General features: G+C 43.5%; 1 protein-coding gene across 1 annotated transcript in view; it reads right to left on the bottom strand.

Moving 5' to 3' along the window:
- The window catches only part of KIF25 (kinesin family member 25), a 42,403-nt gene extending 22,547 nt beyond the window's left edge, over positions 1-19,856 (bottom strand). Inside the window, exons 1-8 of the mRNA XM_081855853.1 lie at positions 19,693-19,856; positions 17,509-17,574; positions 13,849-13,971; positions 11,922-12,060; positions 9,463-9,566; positions 8,795-8,883; positions 4,925-4,967; positions 139-206 (exon numbers count right to left, since the gene is read on the bottom strand). Of these exons, the coding sequence (XP_081711979.1) occupies positions 139-206; positions 4,925-4,967; positions 8,795-8,883; positions 9,463-9,566; positions 11,922-12,060; positions 13,849-13,971; positions 17,509-17,574; positions 19,693-19,767 (707 nt within the window). The 5' untranslated portion in view covers positions 19,768-19,856. The remainder of the gene's footprint in view (positions 1-138; positions 207-4,924; positions 4,968-8,794; positions 8,884-9,462; positions 9,567-11,921; positions 12,061-13,848; positions 13,972-17,508; positions 17,575-19,692) is intronic.
- Between the last annotated feature and the right edge of the window lie 2,725 nt (positions 19,857-22,581).

Genomic DNA, 22,581 nt, shown 5'->3' with positions numbered 1-22,581 from the left:
TTGGTTGTAAGTCTTGAAGATTCATGAGGAAGTAGCAAATGCAAGATGTCTTCAGAACAGTAAGAGTCCCATTATCAACTTGTATTAAAAATCATATATATTTTAGTCAAAGCCACAATGGTTCTCAAGACCACCCACCTTTCATACTGGAACGTCTTGTTTATCAAAGCATGACCGGGACGGTTGCATTTTACAAAGACGGTTTCCTAACAGAAAACAAGGGTGGTAACAATTAAAACATATACATCATACAAGTCTAAACGAAAAGAAAATGTATGCTTAAAGGTTCACCACAAAGTGGGATGTTTAGACCTTCCAAACTGCAAAAACCACATAGCCATATCCTGCCTTTAATATATGGTTCCTCAATGGCACAGTCTGGAGGGGTGGGAGTGCAGTGAACTGAGCACTTGGGTTGCCACACACACAGCTGTATGCAGTTGGTCCATCTAGCAGACATCTAGATAGCGACAAGAGAGATGAATAGATAGCCCAATATCTATACCCATATCCAAAGAATTTGACTCAGGAGGGGGAAGAGGAAGTAACACAAGGCCCTGTATTCTGCTCTTCTTAGTATGCTCTCTCAGCACTCAGAAAGGACAGGGGGTTTCATCCAAACTTTTGGATTTGTGTTGTGGAATCTATCAGTTTAATCCAAAATAATTTTTTTGAAAGCCAATTATAGAGGAAAGCCTGAAAATACATTTCTACTTGTTGTGGGGATGACGACAACAAGAAACAAGATACAGCAGTCCTTGTTTTAACAGAGATGTGACCAGTCCAACTACATTTTTGAATTGTGCAGTGTAAGTTTGACTCTAGATTATTATGCAATGGGTTAGCTGGCTGGCATGTTGAACAAGGTAATCACAGTTGAGTCATCCTGCTGCCACTTAGGCATCGTATTCTTAGAACTTCCATTGAGTCACATTCACACCATACCAGTTAAAGTGCTGAGTTATGTCTCAGTTATGTCTGAGTAAAGATGCATGAGATTGCACTGTAAATACCACATGAAAACACACACACGTTTCTGTGACCTCCAGTTTACTATCAGTATGAAACCAGCTCTTTTCCATCCTGATGCTCTCTCATATGGAATGGGCTGGATCAGTAGACTTCAATCTGCATGACCCACCTTTTACCCAAACAGTAAATCAGTAGTGGATCAGCAGTGTGTCCTGACCCACCAGTAGAAGACTCTTCATCTACACATCTCCCGACCTATTCTGCATATGCCGAGTCAACTTGGTAGACTGCCAACAGCCTCTTCCATCCCAAGCTTGATTGACACGATACATTTTGGTTACAGAAAATAATGAGTGCGGTCACACCATCTGCTTCAAGGCTCAGGTAGGTGGCAATATTAACTACATATGTTGGCTGTTACTAGCAAACCAAGAAGTAGAACTGCAAAGTAAATGTTATGAACTAGAAAAAGTGGAAAGGAAAGCCAAACATCTGCTCTTTTAAACTGATAAAACCAATTTCACATTTCAAACCAATTAGTAAAGCAAGCAGTTGCCATGACAATAACCACGCTCTCATACCTCCAATGCCAGTAGCCAAAATCATCCATATGAAAAAGATTCCAAGGCTTTATAAGGACGAAGGAACTCAAAACGGTGAAATGAAATACTGTGCTTTACTTGCAATAAAAACCTAAAACCTTTTTTAGGCCTTGGAACTGAAGTGTTAGTTGTCAAGCCAAGATTTACAAGACTCAAAGGGGGCGAAAAAAGAGATCCCTTGTCCCTCTAGCAAATTTCAAGGCAAGAATCTCTAAACAAACAGACTTTTTATTTACCACAGTCTTTCGACAGCTTTCAAGCCTCCCCAAATCTGAAGTAATTTTGGTCCAGTGCTGTTGTTTTCAAATTACATTCCATTTGAAATCATGCAGCAATTGCAGTTCTACAAATGCTTGACAAATCCCACTGGAATATACCCAGTCTGATTTCTGCAATAAATCAATTGCCATTACAATGGCAGTTCGCTAATGCCAGAAAGAGAGAAGATAGAACTGGAAACAAACTGGAAACAATGGGTTCATAATGCTTTTCTAGTAGCATGGAGAACACAGCAGCGAGCTTTGTTGGAGGGTCACATTAAGGGAGAGGAGTGGGTGGGCAAGCCAAGCCAAAGGGTCAGCTTGCCATGTCCCATTGCTATAGCTGCTATGCATCTGTCATCTGTTTATTACATTTATATCACACCTTCCCCCCACCCATGGAGCTCAGGATGGTGTATATAGTTTCTCCTCTATTTTATCTTCTCAACAATCTGGGAGGGAGGTTGGGCTGAAAGGGTGACTTGCCGAAAGTCACTCAATGAGTGTCATGGCTAAGTGAGGATGTGAACTTAGGTCCAAAATACTAACCACTACACCAAACCAGCCCTCATCTACATTCTACTGATTCAGACGCAAATGCCATTAGGAGTCCAAATGGTAAGTAACAAAGTGCTGGACGTGTCCCGGTGATGCTAGTTTCTGACTCTAACTGAAGACTCTCCTTCCTTAGTCAAGGATTTGCTAGGTATGTATTTGGTGGAAGCTATTAGGGCTGGGAGATGTATCAATACATCACCCAAAATCGGTCCACGTTGCGGTAACGGTTTCACAATACTTGACATGGTGGTATATCGCGAATCACAGTGTGTGTGTGTGCTACGTAAAAAAAAATGCAATACAGTGGTACCTCCGGTTATTAACTTAATTTGTTCCAGAGGTCCATTCTTAAGCTGTAACATGAGGCGCGTTTTCGCTAATGGCGCCTCCCGCTGCTGCCACATGCGACTTCTGCTCATATCACAGAGCAAAGTTCGCAAAAAGGAGCATCTACTTCCGGGTTAGCGGAGCTCGTAACCCACACCGTTCACAAGGAGGACGGTACGTAACACGAGGTTCTACTGTATGGGAAAACCGTGAAGCCCGTCATCGCTTCTCTCATGATTTTTGCCATCCCTGTTGCACTCTACTATAAAATAACAGTTGTAACAATATGTTAAAGGTAAGTAAAAATGTAGCTTTAGAACCTAAAGTAGTAGAAGTTGCCAGGACATTACCCTGCTCCCCTCTACATAGTTCCATCCATATTAAAGACATTGTGATATATCAGTATATTGTGATGTTTAGTTAGTGATATATCACCATGTTGAAAACCAGACATCGCTCAGCCCTAGAGGATATCATGTTTTATTTCAGCAGTTGGTCTAGAATCTAGACTCTAGATGAATTGAACTCTGTGAATCAAAACCCAGAACCTTCCGTTTGGTCAGTGTCAAAAGCACATATTCTAAAATGCAATCTTCAAAATCAAGCATTTGCACGGATGATTTCCATACGATAAATAGCAAATTCAGGTGATGATAACAGGGGTGGGTGGAGTCAAAATGAGAGACAAGCATGAAGTATCAACATGCTTTGGGAAAGCCTTAGGTCTGCAGAAGTATGCAAAGTATTATTATTTTTAAAAGAGTAGTATTATTGTTTTTACACCCTCCTCCAAAACAGCCCATTAAGCCTGTGTTTGAATGGATCTAAGTACATGCCTAGATTGTATAGGGGACAGAGTAAATCAAATGCATGGAAGCACCATAACTCAGTGGTGGATAAGGTGCTTTGCCTGCAGATGACCCCAAGATCAATCCCCAGCATCATCACTTACACAAAAGGAAAAATAAATGATGGGAAAGATTGCATTCTGAAATCCTGTAACAGATGTTGCCAAGCCAGGCAGACAGCACTGGGCTAGGTGGACAGAAGGCCTGAGCAAATATAACACAGCTACATATGTTCATGTGCTCTTTTGCTGCATTTTATATGCTACCATAAAAGGAAAATTGGCTGAATAGTCAAGAAAATTACCGCCAAACCTGAATTTAAAACTCCATCTTAGCTCCATGCCTTTCCAATGTTATTTCTTGGTAATGGGTTTAATTAATACTGGAATGCCATCTGGATTTGCAGCTCAGCTCTCAAGCCCCCCTGCTTTGGTGGATTTAAGCCAGGTCCCTTTAATGCACTTGAAAGCAAGGCTTGGTAGGCAGCAACACTTTAGACACTGTATTTCTAGCCTCTGGCAAGGCATCAGTGAAGCAACTACAAGTAGTTTAAGGCGGGAAATAACTTTTATTATTGGAGCTGAAGTGCCACTGACAGAACTCAGGCATGTGATCTGGTGGGCCAAGCGCTGGATTCGAATGCTGGGAATGCTCACATATTACTGTGTCATCACAAGTAACCCTCTCAGCCTTGCTCTAGCTGAAAAACTGGAATAAGAATACAGCCGTACCTTGGTTTTCGAACAGCTTAGTTCTCAAAGGTTTTGGCTCCCGAACGCCACAAACCCAGAAGTGACTGTTCCGGTTTGCAAACTATTTTTGGAAGCCAAATGTCTGACGGGGCTTCTGATTGGCTGCAGGAGCTTCCTGCAGCCAATCAGAAACCACACTTTGGTTTCTGAACGTTTTGGAAGTCGAACAGACTTCCAGAACAGATTCCCTTCGACTTCCAAGGTATGACTGTAACCCCTTACACATACACAGATGCACACGCAGAGTTACAGTGAGGGCAAACAAAGCCTTTTGCACATTGATATGCTAGAAGAAAATGATTAACAAGGGACAGCCAGAACTCACTTCACAATGCCAGAAATAACTTCCTAGCCACAGTCACTAAGGAGGCTGTACAGTGTGATGGAGAAATGGGGAGGGTAACATCAATAGTCCAAGCCTTCAGGATATCAGAGGGGGGTGGGGAGTCAGTCATAAAGCGAATGCTGCATGTGAGAATGCAAAGCTCTTGGAAAGTGAAGATATCACGGTCCACTCATTCTTATCCAACAAGGGATAAGCATTTTACAGCAATAAAAACAGAAAACACAAGCATTAAAAGCCATAGAAACTTAAATATACTCACATCATCAGCTTCACACACCACATTTTCTGGGATGTTTCTCTGCCTTTTTGACAACAAAATGTATTAACTTACAAAACATTCAAGAACACAAGCAGCAATTTGCATAAAATTTAACAAAACAGCCAATTGCACAAATGCCCAAGAAACCTAGGGGCCTAAGGCGCAATGATATGCCACAGGTTAATGGCAAAATGTGTGCCCCTTGCTTCTTCCTGTAGAACCTATGCTGGCCTTCTGGCTAGATGGGAAAGAGTTTTCTGATTATTCTCCTAGGCTCACATTGACTGCTACTCACCCTTGGAGTGAACCTGACAACCAGGAGGCAGAGACACAGTCAGGGCTAGAATAACCACAAAGATAAGCAAGCTGCAGGAATGGTCTTGAGCTCAGACTGTGACCCCAGGTGTGGAAATTGCCAAATAGTTGCGATACCATGTGCAAACACCACCTTTTCCCTTTCCTTACATAATAAAATTCCCTAGAGCTCTGAATACTGTGACTGCCTCGCCAGAACAGAGGAAAGCAGAGGCCATATTCCTGGTAATAAAATACGCAGATGGTATCCAAACAAGAACAGCCACCTTCATTCGCTGCTGCTTCCCCTAGAGACTATCAGGTTCAGCTGTCCTCTGAGGAGAAAGAGAGGACCATCTCCTCTGAGAATGGTGGCATCAGCTGGGCCAGTATGAGTCTCCCTGTCATGATGCGACTTACAAGAAGCAATTCCAGCTAGGCCAAGTGAAGACCCACCCTATAAGGTCAACAACTTCCAGCATTATAGTCACTTCCAGGAAGAGTATTTCTCAGGGCTCACCAAGGTCTGCTTTTGTACTGTAAGCAGTCTCTTCCCATCCAAGCTAGTCATTATAAGAACCTTGCAACATTAAGAATTTGGTTGTGGAGTATGCATGTTTTCCTCTTCCTTCCTTTTTAGACAGAGGGCAGGGCAGTGTTGTTTTTATTGATATGCAAGCCACCCTGAGAGCTTTTCAGGCTGAAGCGTGGGGTATAGATGCTTTTCTCCTGCCACCATCATGTGAAGAGAGATGTTACCCAACCCATTTGGGTCATCAGCAACCGTCTCAGAATTTGCTCACGAAACTCCTCTACTGTTGGGAGCAGTTACTGGAAAGAAACAAACAGCAAGTGGGGAGGATCTTTGTCAGGACCATGGTTTGTGGGTTAAAATGGCTTTAAAAACCTTCTATCCCCTCTATGATCTGAATTCTGATCAATGCCCACCCCCAGCTGCTATTTCCAAATGAAAAATAATAAACATGCAAGCTCAAACTATGGGCAGGAGTCAACTAATTGTTGCATATGGAAAACAAGGTCCGCTCTCCCCCATCCTTCCCCACTAAATCTGCTCCTGAAGATGTGAGGGAATGCCCAGGACAAGTTTAGGTGGCAGAGGGAGAAGAGAGGGGACAATCCTGTGGTGCCAAGGGACCTCGTTCCTCACATGCATACACCTTAGCGCTACACTGAATTCCACCCTCAGCTCATAACACAGTGTGAGCTCTAGCAACTTGGACAACATGAAGAACAGAGCACTACGTTAAAGGAAATGGAAGTGTGAGTTTGCAGCTGTAGCTGTGTGGACCTACCTGTGTAAGTGCTGGGAGAAAAGAAAGTTTTGCTGAGAAATGTATGGGGAGAGCGGAGAAACACAGGATGCTTAGACCTGTTCTGGAGCACTGACCACTCTGCTTTGTGCTGCAGTTTTGCAGATAAACGTACCACTATTTGGAGAGCCTCAGAAAAACAATCGTGTTCCTTGGAGCCATAAAAATCCTAGATTACACAGCTCTCCTCTTAGTTGTAATTGCTTTTCAAATCACAGCAGTATTTTATTCCTCCCCCCCCCCCTTCCCAAACCTTAGCAAACAGAAATAAATACAACCTTCTTAAACCCATATACAAGCAAACATAAAGAGACACTTCTTGTGGCTTTCTGGGATTGATTTCCCTACATCAGGGTTGATTACAAAGCAACAGATTATAAAGTGGCAGTATAGGCTTGCTACATCAGCCTATCCCTTCTGTTCTTTCAGCCTTCGAGAGGGATGTGACATGGGAAAACGGTGTCTGAGTTAATGGAACCTGAACAGCAAGACAGGTTGGTGAGCAACGTAAGAAAAACATAAACACTCAATATAGTCATTCTGGGTGCCTCCAGACTGTCAATGTTTTGCAGAAGGGATTCAAGTTTGCACAATTAAAGTATATTAAAGTGCTCTGTCACCCAAGAGATCCACTTTCGAAAAGAATGGGACTTCTTGCAGTTTGCAAAGTGACAAGGATGTGCATTAAAGTGTGTGAAAGGAAGACATGATTAATGGGAAGATGTATAAGCACCCTGTAAGGAAATCAGGATGAATGCGGGATGATTGATCACTGTCATCTAACCAGACGATAAACAAATCAGAACAAAAGACCAGTTATGATGTAGCTTTCATGAACATCAGGATACATGCTCAACAAGCAGGTCACCTGGAAGAGCCAATAAGGAAGGGGAATTGCTTACTTTCAATATCACTTTTGTGGCTCCATCTTTCATTGTCTGTATTGATAGTGTACTCACAGATTCATTGGGGAGAAAAGTCCCATTACTTTCTTTAAAGGAAAAAAGATAGCTAGCAGTCTGGAAAGGGCTTTGTTCAGCCCCCCAAATAGTTTCCTGGGGCCCCACCAAGCCTGGAGTACGGGGAGGATTATGCGAGGAAGCCAGGCAGAAAGCATCTCAGCTTTCTTTTCTGCCCTCACAGCATCTTCCATACTGAGTTATGCACAAGATCTGCCAAGCTCAGAGGATACAAAAGGATGTTTCAGAGGCGCTTCCACCTTCGTGAAAGCTAATTAGAAGATAAAGACAAAACGTTGAATCAATGAATGGAGACAGGGGCATGAAACAGGGTCCCCAGTCATGCAAGACATTCCAAGGAAAGGCAAATAAAAGCCCTCTTGCAGCTCTTCCTTGTTCAGCCTGAGGAAGGTTGGGGGTGGAGTGGGGAGGGCCACATGTATGGGGATGCTGGGGGCAGGGCTTGCGTGTCAGAGCCCAAACACGTTGTTACCTCCTGTAATCTGAACCCGACAATGGTGATGTCAGAATCCTTCAGATCTAAGAAGCTGGAAGGCTATAAAAGGAGACATGAGTAAAAATCACCCTAATTTCCTCTAACAGAGAATTCAGATGGTTGAGTGCCTACAGAATTGGAGAAGCAAGAGGGAACTATTAACATGCCTGGATGAGCCCATGAGCACAGAAAAATACAAAACATTTTTAAAAACCAAAAGGGACATGACAACCTCCCCCTCCACCCCCCCAAAAACCTCCTCAGCCAAAAGAGGGTTCATCGTGCTCAATGGCTTGCAAGAGCTAAAAAATGTTTAATGTTGGTTGAGGAAAAATGGACAACAGGGAGACAGAGGAGTAAACTGGCTTGCTTGATCCCACTACTGCCTTGGAGGAGAACACATCTGACTGGCTGGAATTCTTAACAGGAACATTCCTGTTAGGGTGTGAGGATAAAATGCAAGTTTGTTGCAGATTCTACTTGTAAAGTGGAAATGTCTTCCAAAGTATGTAAAAATGCAGAATCTAACCAACATTTTCAAATAGAAGAACAATTAGACTGTTTATGATTCAGATTTGTACCCAAGCTTTCAAACACATTATCTGCGTGGCTTACAATAAATATCTAACACCCATAAATTCAGCCAAAAACAGCAACTCTATAAAAGCAACACCCAAATAAAACAGACCAACAAAAGTTTAAAAGCCTAGGAAAATAAAAAGGTCTTTTCCTGGCGCCGGAAAGACATCCGAGTGTCAGTTAACATAACTATATTCATGAAATAAATTACCTGTCTTTTAAGTCTGACTCTCCAGGAGGTGTATCAAATGGTAACAGTGGGCGGATCCTGCAATGGACTCTGATATTTCCCCTTAGTTCCTGAGGATGCAACGCAGAAACATAGTCAGCAGTTTTAAAAACTCGTGAACGAAATGGTGTGACTCAGATGCGGTAAGAAAATACAGAAAGTTGTGGTGTTGCTATCCTGCCTCATGACTATTGAAGCTCTGCCTCATTAAATTACCACAGAGAGTGAAAAAGTGTCCAAGTTGGTTTTACCCCAGACCAGGATTTTGATGAAAGATGATGGTCTTAATCTCCTTAATCTGCCATTCTTTCCCCATTTTTTTTTAGCCACTGTAATCTGACTGATGCACTAAGGAAAGTAAATGTTCTTACACAGCACATAAAGTCAATAAATATTTTAAAAGGTTGCAATTCAGACAACCCAACCGTTTCCTTAAACAGCCCCACAGTTTGAAGAGGCAGCTGGCAATAAAGGGAAGGCAACAGGCCTTGGAAAGAGCAGGCAAGAGAAGCCATGAGCACAGCCTCCTATGCAGATACAGGAACTGATAAAAAGGAACTGGAAAGTCATCTCAAGTTGCACACTGGCAACTCTCATATTTATGCAGATCTTTTAAAAGACATTGCAGACTCAGTTACCAGGACACTTACAATTAAACTGTTATGAAGTACTTTTCTCCTTTGTTTTTCTTTCTGGTATCGCTCATTTACTTCATGCAAGGACTGCTCAAGTTCAAAGGCTCTGGTCTGAAAGGCTGAAAAGACATTTTCACAAATGTTCACAGAACTGTTAGGCTATTTCCCCCTCAGGCATGGGCCTGAGAGCATCCGAAGTACCTGGGCAATGCTTATATTAAAGGTAAGGCAGCTGTGGTCCTTCACATGTCGCTGGACTACAACTCCCATCATCCCAGACTTTTGACAATTCTGATTGGTGCAATTAGGAATTTGAGTCTAATGGAAGGCCATAAAAAGAGCCCTGCTCAGTCCGGCAAAAGGCCCATATAGCTAGCATTCTGTTCTCACAGCAGCTGACATGAATACAACAGTGCTCTCCTCACTTGTGACAACTTGTGCAACTGGTTTTCAGAGGCCTACTGCCTCTGACAGTGAAGGAAGACCATTGGCATTGTGGCTGGCAGCCATAGACAGCATTCTCCAGCATCATTTAAAAAAACACAGGATGCCCAGACCTGGCCCATTGTCCAGTTTCCATAGAAACATGCTCCACCTCATCACTACTTTCATTTTAAAAAATAAATTAATTTTTTAATTTATACTTTTCAAGTTTATACATTTCATTAATTTTACACATTTCACTAATTTTACAATCATTTTGGCATTTCAAAACCTGACTTCCTTCCCCCTTTCTGCGGTTCCTTAAATTTGTTTTTAATATCTTCTACATATCCAAATTAACTTACCGTATTTTTCGTCCCATAGGACGCTCCGTCCCATAGGACGCGCCTAGTTTTTTTGGGGGGAAATAAAGGAAAATAATTTTTCCTTTATTTCCCCCCCAAAAGCAGGTCGGGGAAACTGAACCAGGTCGAGGAATGATGCTGCGCCTCCCTGCTGTCCCCCAAGCTTGTGGGGCTGGCCGATGTCTGCCTCAGGCGGCAGGCTGCTATCCGCAGTGTGGGGAACCCTGCGGGGAACTCCTGCAGGGCTCCCCACGCTGCGGATGTCTGTCTGGCGCGCGGGGCGGCAGGCTGCTATCCGCAGCGTGGGGAGCCCTGCGGGGAACTCCTGCAGGGCTCCCCACGCTGCGGATGTCTGCCCGGCGCACGGGGCGCTCTGCTTCAGGGCGCCCCTCCCGCCCGCCGGGCGGCAGGCTGCTATCCGCAGTGTGGGGAACCCTGCGGGGAACTCCTGCAGGGCTCCCCACGCTGCGGATGTCTGTCTGGCGCGCGGGGCGGCAGGCTGCTATCCGCAGCATGGGGAGCCCTGCGGAGAACTCCCACAGGGCTGCCCAGGCTGCGGATGCGCTCCCTAAGCGCCGGGTGCTCTGCTTTCAGGGCGCCCGACGCTCCAGGGAAGCAGGCTGCTATCCGCAGCCTAGACAGCCCTGCCGGACCTCCTGCAAGGCCGCCCAGGCTGCGGATGTGCTCCCGAAGCGCCGGGCGCTCTGCTTTCAGGGCGCCCGACGCTCCGGGAAGCAGGCTGCTATCCGCAGCCTAGACAGCCCTGCCGGACCTCCTGCAGGGCTGCCCAGGCTGTGGATGTGCTCCCGAAGTGCCGGGCGCTCTGCTTTCAGGGCTGCCTAGGCTATGGATGTCTTCCTGATGCCTGGAGAGCGAGAGGGGTCGGTGCACACCGACCCCTCTCGCTCTCCAAGCTTCAGCGAAAGCCTGCATTCGCCCCATAGGACGCACCCAGATTTCCCCTTCATTTTTGGAGGGGAAAAAGTGCGTCCTATGGGGCGAAAAATACGGTAATTTGCTCATTTATTCATCTTCTTTAAATATATACTCTTATGAAACTGCAGGTTATTATAATAATCCTGCCTATGTTTTTATCTGTTTATAATTTATCTGTAAATATTCAACAAACCATTTCTTCCGCTGAGATTTGCCATTTCTGCATATTCCGTAAGTTTTTGTATCCATTCTTCCTTTGCTGGGACTTCTGCCTCTTTCCATTTTGGGGCAAGTAACATTCTTGCCGCTGTAGTAGCATACATTAATAAGTTTCTATATATTTTAGGAAGTTCTTTCCCTATAATTCCCAAAAGAAAAGTTTCTGGGTTTTTTACAAAGGTTATTTTAAACATCCTTTTCATTTCATTATATATCATTTTCCAGTAAGCTTTAACCTTATCACTACCTTCAGTTATGGCTAGGTGCTTTTGCCTGACCCCTGTAACTCTTATTCTAAGGGGACAGGAAGACAACCCATCCACTCTTGAGTGGACCAGAGATGCAGTATGCTCTTGGTGCAGTACACCTGCTTCGTGTAAAGTCCTGGCAGCGGTAAAAAGTTGCCCCTCAACCCAAAGCCAGAACCTTCACTGCAAATTCTGTGAGCTGATACCAACGGTGGCACTGCTCATATGGTTCAAGCGCCTTAGATGCCAGCCTGATAAGCTTTCACTGGTGCTCATCTCTTACTTTGCATAGCCTCATTATGCATCTGAAGCCTTTGGACAGCAGCCAAAATCTGACCAAGGTAGGTTTTGCCGTGATGCTGGACATCTCTGGAGAATGTGAGGGCAGACAAACGGAGATTCTTCACTTCTTGCTTTAGTTTCTATTTAAGAAACAGAAAGAACAATATTTAAGATAAAGGTAAGGTAAAGGATCCCTGGATGAAAACAAAATAAAAAAAATCCTTCCAGTAGCACCTTAAAGACCAACTGAGTTAGTTCTAGGTATGAGCTTTCGTGTGCATGCACACTTCTTCAGATACACGTGTATCTGAAGAAGTGTGCATGCACACGAAAGCTCATACCTAGAACTAACTCAGTTGGTCTTTAAGGTGCTACTGGAAGGATTTTTTTTATTTTGTTTTGACCATGGCAGACCAACACGGCTACCTATCTGTAACTGGATCCCTGGATGGTTAAGTCCAGTCAAAGGCGACTATGGAGTTGTGGTGCTCATCTCGCTTTCAGGCCGAGGGAGCTGGCATTTGTCCACAGATAGCTTTCCAGGTCTTGTGACCAGCATGACTAAACCGCTTCTGGCACAACGAAACACCATGATGGAAGCCAGAGCACACATAAACGCGGTTTACCTTCCCGTTGCTGTGGTACCTATTTATCTACTTGCACTGGTGTGCTTTCGAACTGCTAGGTTGGCAGGAGCTGGGACAGAGCAACAGGAGCTCACTCCATTGTGGGGATTCAAACCGCCAACTTTCTGATCAGCAAGCCCAAGAGGCTCAGTGGTTTAGACCACAGCACCATCAACCTCCCTATGAACACTCTTTAGGATATTGGGGGAGAAAAAGCAAAGGAGCAGCTTCATCTATCTATCTATCTATCTATCTATCTATCTATCTATCTATCTATCCCCTTATTGCAGGGATTGGGAACTGGATCTGGCCAGGAGGTTCAGACAGGAATGGGGTGGGAGAGCCCCCAGAACAGCACATGGAGAGGAGAGAGGAGATCATTCTGTCTGGCAAGCTGAAATTCCTGCACTGACAGAACACTTACCTTGGTGCAACTTTTAATTCCTCCCTATGGCTGCAGTTCTACACTAATTTAATTTCTACTAACTCAGACAGGATTTATACGACCTTTCACAAAATATCACTGCACTAGGATTCCCAGTGTGAGTATATATTGGAACTGCATGCCAACTATTCCCAAGGTAAGCTGTGGGGGCATGTATTATTTATTATAACTGTAACGCATCCTCCGTCCAGGTGTTTCACAAGCAATATGATTTCCCACTGGGGACTATTTATACTGGGCTTCTTTCAGCAGAATTATCTGGACCCATTTTAGTCAACGTTCAAATTAAATAATAATTTACTGATGTTTCATGTAAACTGCTTTGTGGTATGAAACTGTCTAATCAATCAATTAAATCACCTGCGCCCAAACCCAAGACCTTTAGAAAAGAAGAAAAACAACAAAATAATAAGAGGCTCCTAAAGGTCAAGTTACATTTTAAAAATTCTCTGCGTACAGTCTTTCAAATTCTGATGGTGGAGCATTTGTATGTGTACTCAGAAGGTAAGTTCTATTGAATTCCATGGGGCTTACTCCCAGGTGGAATAGAATTGTTGAGTTGGAAGAGACACTGGGGGTCATCTAGCTCAACCCCCTTGCAATGTAGGAACCTCAACTAAAGCATCCATGACAGATGGCCATCCAAATTCTGCTTAAAAACCTCCAAGGAAGGAGAGTCCATCACCTCCGGAGGAAGTCCATTCCACTGTTGAACAGTTCCTACTGCCAGAAAGTTCTTCCTGATGTTTAGTCAGAACCTCCTTTCTTGTAATTTGAATGCATTGGTTTGGGTCCTACCCTCTGGAGCAGCAGAAAACAAGCTTGCTTGTAAGTAGGGCTAGGGCTAGTGCTTTTACCTGTACGGCTTCATGCAGCTGGATTATAACGGATCTGACACTTCCATGACACTTCTGCTGCTTGTAATAAGCAAAGCTATTATTTGCTTCTTCACCTGAGATTTTCCCAATAATTCCTTGATTCTGTTTAAAAATAAAAATAAAAAACCCAGATAGTTCTAAAAGACAAATAGACTGGCAATTGGATATTTCTACAAAGCCCAACAACATAAAATGTAAACATTCAGAAAGTCAAGTGTTATAACCCACAAAAGCAAAGGCTGGATGTGAGGAATTGAAATTTTTCACATGAAACAATGGTTTTCTATCACCCCTAGTTTTTCTATTTTCCTTTATGCATGAAATGTTAGATCACCTTCAGCTTCTAACTAGGTTCTCACAAAAGGTTGTCTATTTGAATGAATGACAGTCTTCCACTTAAGTCAGCAGTGGGAGATTATAGCTGTAGACACAATGAATTGATTAACATTTGACTTATTATATTAAAAAGTTCTGAAATCCCATTTCTATTCATAAGAGAGGGGAAATGAAAATCAATTTTGAGAGCAGATGAGTTCATTTAACCCTAACATTCTTGCCACTTTCCAAGTGCCTGTTGTCATTTAATCTTTTACTCCACAATATCATGGACAATGAAGGTTGGTATATTTTCCAATATGTAGAAACTCTCATGCTCAATACATACATTATTTTTTTCTGGTAGATTTCCATCAAGACATATGCAGCTGTGCACAAAATTGTTTCTATTGCATAGCTCCCGTGCCAAGTGTGAGGTGCTTCTGTGTCAATCCCCTGACAATTTCTTTTTTAAGTTTCATGTAACAAATCTGATGAGATGCAGGCATTTATGGCAGCTGTAAGCCATAGTAAGCCTCTGCTACCCCCTGCATGCCCTACTGCTGAAAAGGCCAACGGATCTGATATTGTTCTTTTTCTGAAGTGGTCTGTGGATTACAGCTGAAGATCAAATAAAAGGTTCTGGTGTGTGGTTGTTTTTTCAGTAAGGTGACTGGCTATGATCAAAAGCAGAGTAAATGCTGTAGGCCAGTAGTTCACAATTAGCTAAGTATTGCGAACCTCCTGTTTTTAAAAAACTAAGCCCCCTACTTTTGAAAACTGATACCTCTATGGTAGTTTTTGCTTTGTGAATGGTGTCACAGACCCCCTGGGGTCTGTGGACCACCAGTTGGGAACCACTGATGTAGGCAATTGGGTGAAAATGATTGACAGCAGGTTCAAAAGGGACAGAAAGGAAGTATTATGTTACACAACATATGCATTAAAACAAGAGGTTGTAATGAGAGAAGGCAGCGGTGGAAAAATTATGGTTTAAATCACCCCCCCCCCCCCAATAAACTAGATCTATTGCCATTACAGCTAAATGCAACCTCTTAGTATCCAGATACAAGCACAAGTCATTTCTTCAGCTGCTCACCATCCCTTTCTGGCTAGGCCAGTCAGTGTCTTTTTGGTGTGCGCCAGAGCTGCTACCTGCCTTTGATGGTTGTTTCTTGCAAGCTAAGTGTCAAGATGCAAGCAGTCTATGTCACAAATGGTTTCATCTGAGATAAAATTGTAAGCTCCTGAATAGATCCATGTGAAGACTTTGAAGCACTGCAGTCATCATATTTCTCCAGCATGTTATTCTGGTAAGTACTCACAGGGAAGCTGAGCTCAAAAGGCAACATCTGGTTTTCAGTCAAGTTCTATTTTGTTTCAGTTGATCCCCGTTTTTATCCTTAAAGAGTTAACCAAGCCTCCACAAGGGCAAGAGACTTTCATGAGGTCACCCAGCAATTTACAGTCTCACATTAGATTAGAACCTCTTGGCTGACAGTTGCTATTACCACTAATCCCTGCAGTCTGCCCTAATGCGGGCCCAGCCTCCAACTGTTCCAAGTTTTCTATATCTCTAGCAGTGTTGCAGTACAAGATGCAAAATCCCTCAGCAAGGATAAGTGTCGACTATGCTCAACTATGGCTTGAAAATTAAATTAAGGCAGCTATAAAGAAGAAGCAACATATTGTCATCTTTTAAAGGTTTCTCAGACACTGGTGGTTTCCACTAGACCTGTTCTTCCTCTTCCACTTAACAATAACAAACATACTATGTTGAATGAGACAATTAAGATTACTACTTCAGATCAGTGGACCACTGCATAAGTTACCATTATAATAGTTAGGCAATCTGAATCTGGTAACCTAGGAAGCTGGTATTTATTACATCATGTGAACATAGAGAAACTTTACTGCAGGGACCCATGCTTAGCACCAGCATGCTACGATGTGTTTTCATAGCCGAATTGTTTTTCCATAGTGAAATAAACATGTATAATCTGCCTCATGTATTTTCCGGTAGAAGAGGGTACATAAATCTGTAACATGTGGCCCATCATTTATTCATTCTTGCAAGCAATCACTTGAAACACAGCTGCAAAGAGGCTACGCCACATGGCAAAATTTTTGCATTAATAGTGTCTCCCCATGTAGCTCCGCTGATTTTCATTTGCACCAGCATAGCAGAAAATGTTGCAATGTTGCACTTCCTAAAAACGACAGTATTAATTAAAGGGGAGGATCAAATATTAAATAATTTCCTGCAGCCTTGAATTCTCTCTAATAGAATGAAAGGTAAAATGTGTTCCACAGGTAAGAAAACATACAAATGAATTCAAGAGGATGCCAATATGGTTAATGAGAAGGCTCAAGGAAGCTAGCTATAAAAGGCAGGAGCACTTCCTGTAAAAAGTAGGTGTCTTACAATTATGAGGATAAAAAGGAGCATTATGTTAAAAATAAGGTGGTTGATTTGGATTAGATTGCCAAAACACTTAACAAGCATTTATTTAAATTACAACTCACAGAACTGGCAGTGGAAAAAAATGCCTATTCTACGCTGGAGATAATAAGGACTGAAAACGAAACAGCCAGTATTATAATGTTCGTAGATAAATCCAAAGACTTGTGAATTAGGCCCTTGTCTATTCTAGGTAGCAGCAACTGTTCAGGAAGAGCTGTGTCAGGTGATAATTACAGTAATTAATGTTTTAGTTGTGCCTGTAGGTTGACAGATGGCTTTTACTCTGCTTATACTGAAAGGTGTAGTAATACACACAAATATGCATAGCAACCCAGGGGAACGCTGCAAGATGGATAAGAAGATACATCTCCATCCAAGTTGTTTTATGCTGATCTACACCAGTCAGATCACCTGTTGTAGCATATTCAGTCCCCATCGGCTGGATACCTGATCTAATATCAGGAACCAGATGCAGGATACACATTTTTCAGAAACCTGGGAACATCAGAAGGTGCTTTATGCTGAATCAAACCACTCATTCATCTAGCCCAGGATTGTCTCCACTAACTGGCAGCAGCTTTCCACAATTTCAGACTGGGGTCTCTCCCAGCCCTACCTGGAGACATGGCCATTCCCCAGCAACCTGTCAGTAACTCTCTTTTGGCAAGCACATCTTCCTGGTCAATGGATATTAGATGGAAGTCATTTGTAAAGTGAACTCAGATTGTGGAACTATGCTTCCTGGATCAGTGTGTTTATTTACATAGGTTTGACCCATTAATAAGTTGAAATTGAAAGCTTGGGGGAGATGTGTATACTACAGTGGGATGGGGAAATGGAGCACATTATACTGTACTTACTTTTGCAAGCTTGAGATGCAGAAGGGCATTTTCTGTTTCTAGCACTATGATCCGTTCTTGCTTTGTCTGGGAAAACATGATAAGCCTGAACTTAAATGGATAAAGTAAGTTATACAAGAAGCCAATTTAATTTACAGCAAGCAACTCCTCCGATCCCAAACTGTATCTGTTTCTCACTCTAAGAGCCAAGCCACACATTACAATACACCAAACTCTCTGGTCATCCTTGCCTCAGGGACAATTTGTATGAGGAACCCTTTGGTAATCACTACAAATCAGCTATTTGATATATAGTTTAAAGCTTAGCTCTTATCACACAATTTGGGAAGGGAGTATTTGGGGGGGGGGTTAACTGACACCTGTAACATGGAAACAATTTAAGACAGGGGCCAAGTATTATTCTGCATTGATTTAAGTCACTACTTTCGCAGAACATTTTAATAAGAAAAATCACAACAGCTCTAAATCATTATTAAAAATCTTTCCCTATAAAAATGTGTGTGCCATCATTGCATCCACCTTTGTGCTTGCCCCCTTTTCAGTAATATTATTTCTGAACTGCCACTGGCAACTGTACAACATATTGGAGAAGGAAGTATGGAAAATAGCCTCAATGGGCCCCATTGCATTGCCCTTTAGGATTCTAGAATGGTAGCCCCAGAAAATATGAAGGGATTACAAAAGGGAATAGATTAGATTGCCAGCAGATTTGTTCAGTTCTACTCCAAAGAGGAAATATCCATTCATTTGTGTATTTAAAATGTAACAACTTCAAAAGCATACATGAATGGGGTAGGGAAAAGTGTGCTCATCCTCATTGTCTCTGTCCAAAAGATGTCAGAATCGCATTGAAATGTGCACGTCCTTGTTCCAAAAGTGTTTGGCATGATACTGGGGTCTTGTTGCGAAGACTTTCCACGAGTCCTTTCTGCACAGAAATACCACATCCCCTTAACATATGGAAGAGGAATGCACCTGCTGCCCAGCTTCCTGACCTGCAGATACTGAATATCTTCATCAAGCAGGGTGCAGATCACACAAGGAGAGTCTATGCACACAGCTTGTATGAACATAAACTTTGCGCAGATCAGTGTGAAGAGGGCACTACCAACAAGTGCAAACTCACTCTCCACTCAATATGTTATATGAAACAGTTGTGTGAGCAGCACACTAACTACAGCTAGAGGAACCGTGAATCCCTTCAAAGCGTTACCTCTTCCAATCATGAACAAAGCCACTGACTGGATAGCGTGGTGCTGTCAATGCTAAGGTTGCAAGTGTGATGAGCTGCATGTTTCTGCATTGCAGGGGGTTGGACTAGATGATCCTCAGGGTACCTCCCAACACTATGATTCTATGAGTCCGCCAGCAACAGTGTAGTCCAGAGAGGGTCATTTGAAAGCAAGAAGGAAGTATCAAAATGCCCAGGGGGGACCCAAAGAGACAGGTACAAAAAAATATTTTTTTGGGGGGGACCTTTAAGGAGGCACCCCACAGTATTAACCCAATAAGGACTGAGCCTGTTCAGTGGCCACAAAATGTGTCTGCGTTGGCAGACACTGAAGCTACTGAAGGTAACGGGGCCCTTTATATGTCCAGGTGTCCTTTGTCAACAACAAATTGTTGCTGTTTTTTGTGTTGAATAATATGCTATATGGTAATTTATGGACCTAATAGATATCTAAAGCCATTTGCATATAAAAAATATGTATTTCATCAAAGTAATTGTTGAACTGAAATACAATTAAGAAGAAGTATATTAATAGTGAAAGTATTATTAATCTTTAACTGAAAATGATTTTTTATTCATAACAAACTTAATAATGCAAACACATTGGCGTTTGGCAATAACAAAAGTTTGTTTTTATATTTTGGAAACGTACATGCAGTTGTTTTTCCCTTTAAATTTTTGGGGGGCCCCCAAGAGAGTGGGGCCCTAAACTATAGCTTGTTTAGCTTATAAGTAAATCCGGCATTATGCAGGCAGGAGTTCTTGCCCTCTCTCAACTCACTGCGATATTTATTATGTAAAAGAAGGGAGGGAGGGAAGGAAAGAAGAAAGGAAGGAAGGGATGATGGAGCTAAACCCAGGGTGTATTACCCACAAGGACAAGTTGGTCACCCCCCCCCCTCTAAGCCGGAGCAGTTTCGCCCTTGCCAAGCACCCCTTTCCCAGACACTCACGCGCAGCTTCTGCTCCAGCTGCCGGATCCGCTGCTGCGACGCAAAGCTCAGGCTTATCCCATCCCCGGGCCGCATCCTGCAAGTTTGCTGGTCCAGGAGGGGTGGGGTGGAAGCCTCTTCTCCCTGCCGCACTCTTTCTGGCAGGCCCGTTTGAATCGACCAATTGCAGCCAAGGACATAGCTTCGCCGCGGTTGCCACGGTTACTCGTCTCCGCTTCCGGGAAGGGAGTGCGTCGCGATTGGCCGGGCTTGGAAAGGGGAGGGACTCAGCCGAGTGGGGATTAAAGAAGCTGCTTGTGAGTTCTCTGCTGGTGATTCCAGCGGAGACCCTTTGCCTAGTAGGCAGAGAGAGGGGTATCGGCCGCGCCGGAGCAGTGTTTGCATTTCAAGGATATTGTCAATACTTGTGTTTAAAATATAATGAGGAGGGTGGTGCCTGCAAAGCGAGAGGAAGCAGCTGCCTCCTGCATTTTTCCTCTCTTTATTTCAACTAGGCAAAATAGGCTCGCAATCCTTTAACCCAGGCATAGGCAAACTCGGCCCGCCAGATGTTTTGGGACTACAACTCCCATCATCCCTAGCTAACAGGACCAGGGGTCAGGGATGATGGGAATTGTAGTCCCAAAACACCTGGAGGTGTTTGCCTGTGCCTGCTTCAACCCCTCCCCTTGAGCAATAGCTGGCAGTGGGCAGGTAGCAGGACAATGAGAAGAGGATTCTTCTCCGCGCTTGTTCAGTTCGGATTTCCCCTCGTTCTAGCAAAAGCTTAAGCCCAGCCAGGAAGTTGATAAAGGAATGAGTAGAATGTGAGGCAGAGGGGGCTAGTTTCACACCTCCCGTTCCTAAAGCCTAGATCAGGAACCTTGGGTAGGCATGAGAGTGTAGCACTGAGTTCTGCATAAAACAAGATCGTAATTAGGCAAGCACTAATCTGTATCACAGAACTAACTAGGAATGAAACAGCCTGTCAGAGATTACACATTTTAGATTGCCAGAGGCTTCTTTCTTATGCCTGCTGGGTTATTTAAATGTGCATAAAAATGACTTTAAGTTTATGTGGATCTTGGAGCTTGTTTCTACCTTAAGATCCTCCAGCACTTTGAGATCTCCCAGATTCTATCTTTTATTGAGACTAGATAACTACGAGTAGAAATTTCTTGGTAACTCCCAATGCTTGATAATAACTGCCCTGAAGCCCCTATAGCTTCTCCCATACTTTCTGTCCAAAGATGTGCACACACTTATTATCTGAAATGAAAATTTTCAGTGGTGGACTTAACTTGGACAGGTGGATGCGAACAAGTCACCTGTCAGTCACACGAGATGTGGGTTGCCCCGCTCACCTGCCGAAATCCCTCCTGCTTTCAAAGCCTGTCCCATGCCGATTCTTAGAACCTCCAGTTCAGAGCTATCTTTATCTACCGTATGTGTGGGTAGAGATTGCCTCAAACACTGTTAGCTTCAAGTCATTCCCCACTCTTCCATCTGAGCATGGACCTCCTTAAAACACTTCTTTGAACCAGGCATTGGATGGGGGGAAAGAAAGAGACTGAGGCATATTGTACTGGCTCCTTTAATATTCTCTCCACTTGCTTGTCCCTTGCTTGCTTGAAGGACAAAGTACCTCAGCTGATATCACCAGGAAAAATGGCCTTGAAGGCCAAATTTGGTCTGCGAGTAGGAGGCTCCCTAGTCTCCACCCCTGGTTTACAGCCAAACTGCAATTAAATATGCTGTATATAAGAATTTCCCACCTCTGAATTCAGAGGTGGGAAACCTTTAGCCCATGAGCCTTATTAGGTCCAGCAGAATTTGGTCTGTGAGGCCAGTTTCTTCAACTGTGGCCACCTACACAACACCTGATGTCATTATATGATGTCAGGTGATGGGACAGGTGGAGATGTGGCCGCCAATGCACATCAGAAGCCTTAAAGTGCCCTCTTCATTATGCATTGGCAAGCCTCCCTTGTCAATTAGCTGACTGGCACTGTGAGCCCGCTAGCTGAGATTGGCTGCACTATAGAGTTCACCATGAGAAACTCTGCAGTTGAGCTAATCCCAGTAGAAAGTAGAGCTTGAAGTCTGCACCTATCAGTGGTAACTTTAAGCCCACTTTGCTGGGCCTGGACTTTCTTTTGTGGTGCAGCTTGTCATGCTACAAATGGGGAAAAAATGACAGTGACACCAGGGGATTGACAGGTGGGCAGAACTCACTCATCCAATATAGCTCGCAGACAGTTAAGGAACCCAGGACCTGGCCACTTGCTTTACCCTGTTCCCCACCCCTGCTCTAATATGTAAACCAATAATTTGGTATTTTACAAGTTCTTAAGTGGAAAAAAGGGTGGTGCTGTGGGTTAAACCACAGAGCCTAGGATTTGCCGATCAGAAGGTCGGCGGTTTGAATCCCTGCGATAGGGTGAGCTCCCGTTGCTCGGTCCCTGCTCCTGCCAACCTAGCAGTTCGAAAGCACATCCAAGTGCAAGTAGATAAATAGGTACGGCTCCGGCGGGAAGGTAAATGGCGTTTCCGTGTGCTGCTCTGGTTCGCCAGAAGCGGCTTAGTCATGCTGGCCACGTGATCTGGAAACTGTACACTGGCTCCCTCGGCCAATAAAGCGAGATGAGCGCCGCAACCCCAGAGTCGGTCACGATGGACCTAATGGTCAGGGGTCCCTTCACCTTTACCTTTAAGTGGCAAAACCAGCTCACTTCCAATCTAGTTTACTGAACAGATATTCATCTATACTATGCTATAGATTCTATAGCATTATCTAAAGCTAAAATTCAATTACGCACTTTGTGTCTTTGATTATATTTTAGGTAAATGTGTAACAAAATAATTAGATATTGACATTTGTGGTTTGAACAAATACTCTTGATACAGACA

This window comes from Podarcis erhardii (genome assembly GCF_964252035.2).
Source record: "Podarcis erhardii genome assembly, chromosome: 3".
Taxonomy (NCBI): Eukaryota; Metazoa; Chordata; class Lepidosauria; order Squamata; family Lacertidae; genus Podarcis; species Podarcis erhardii.
This window is presented reverse-complemented; position numbering and strand designations above follow the sequence as displayed.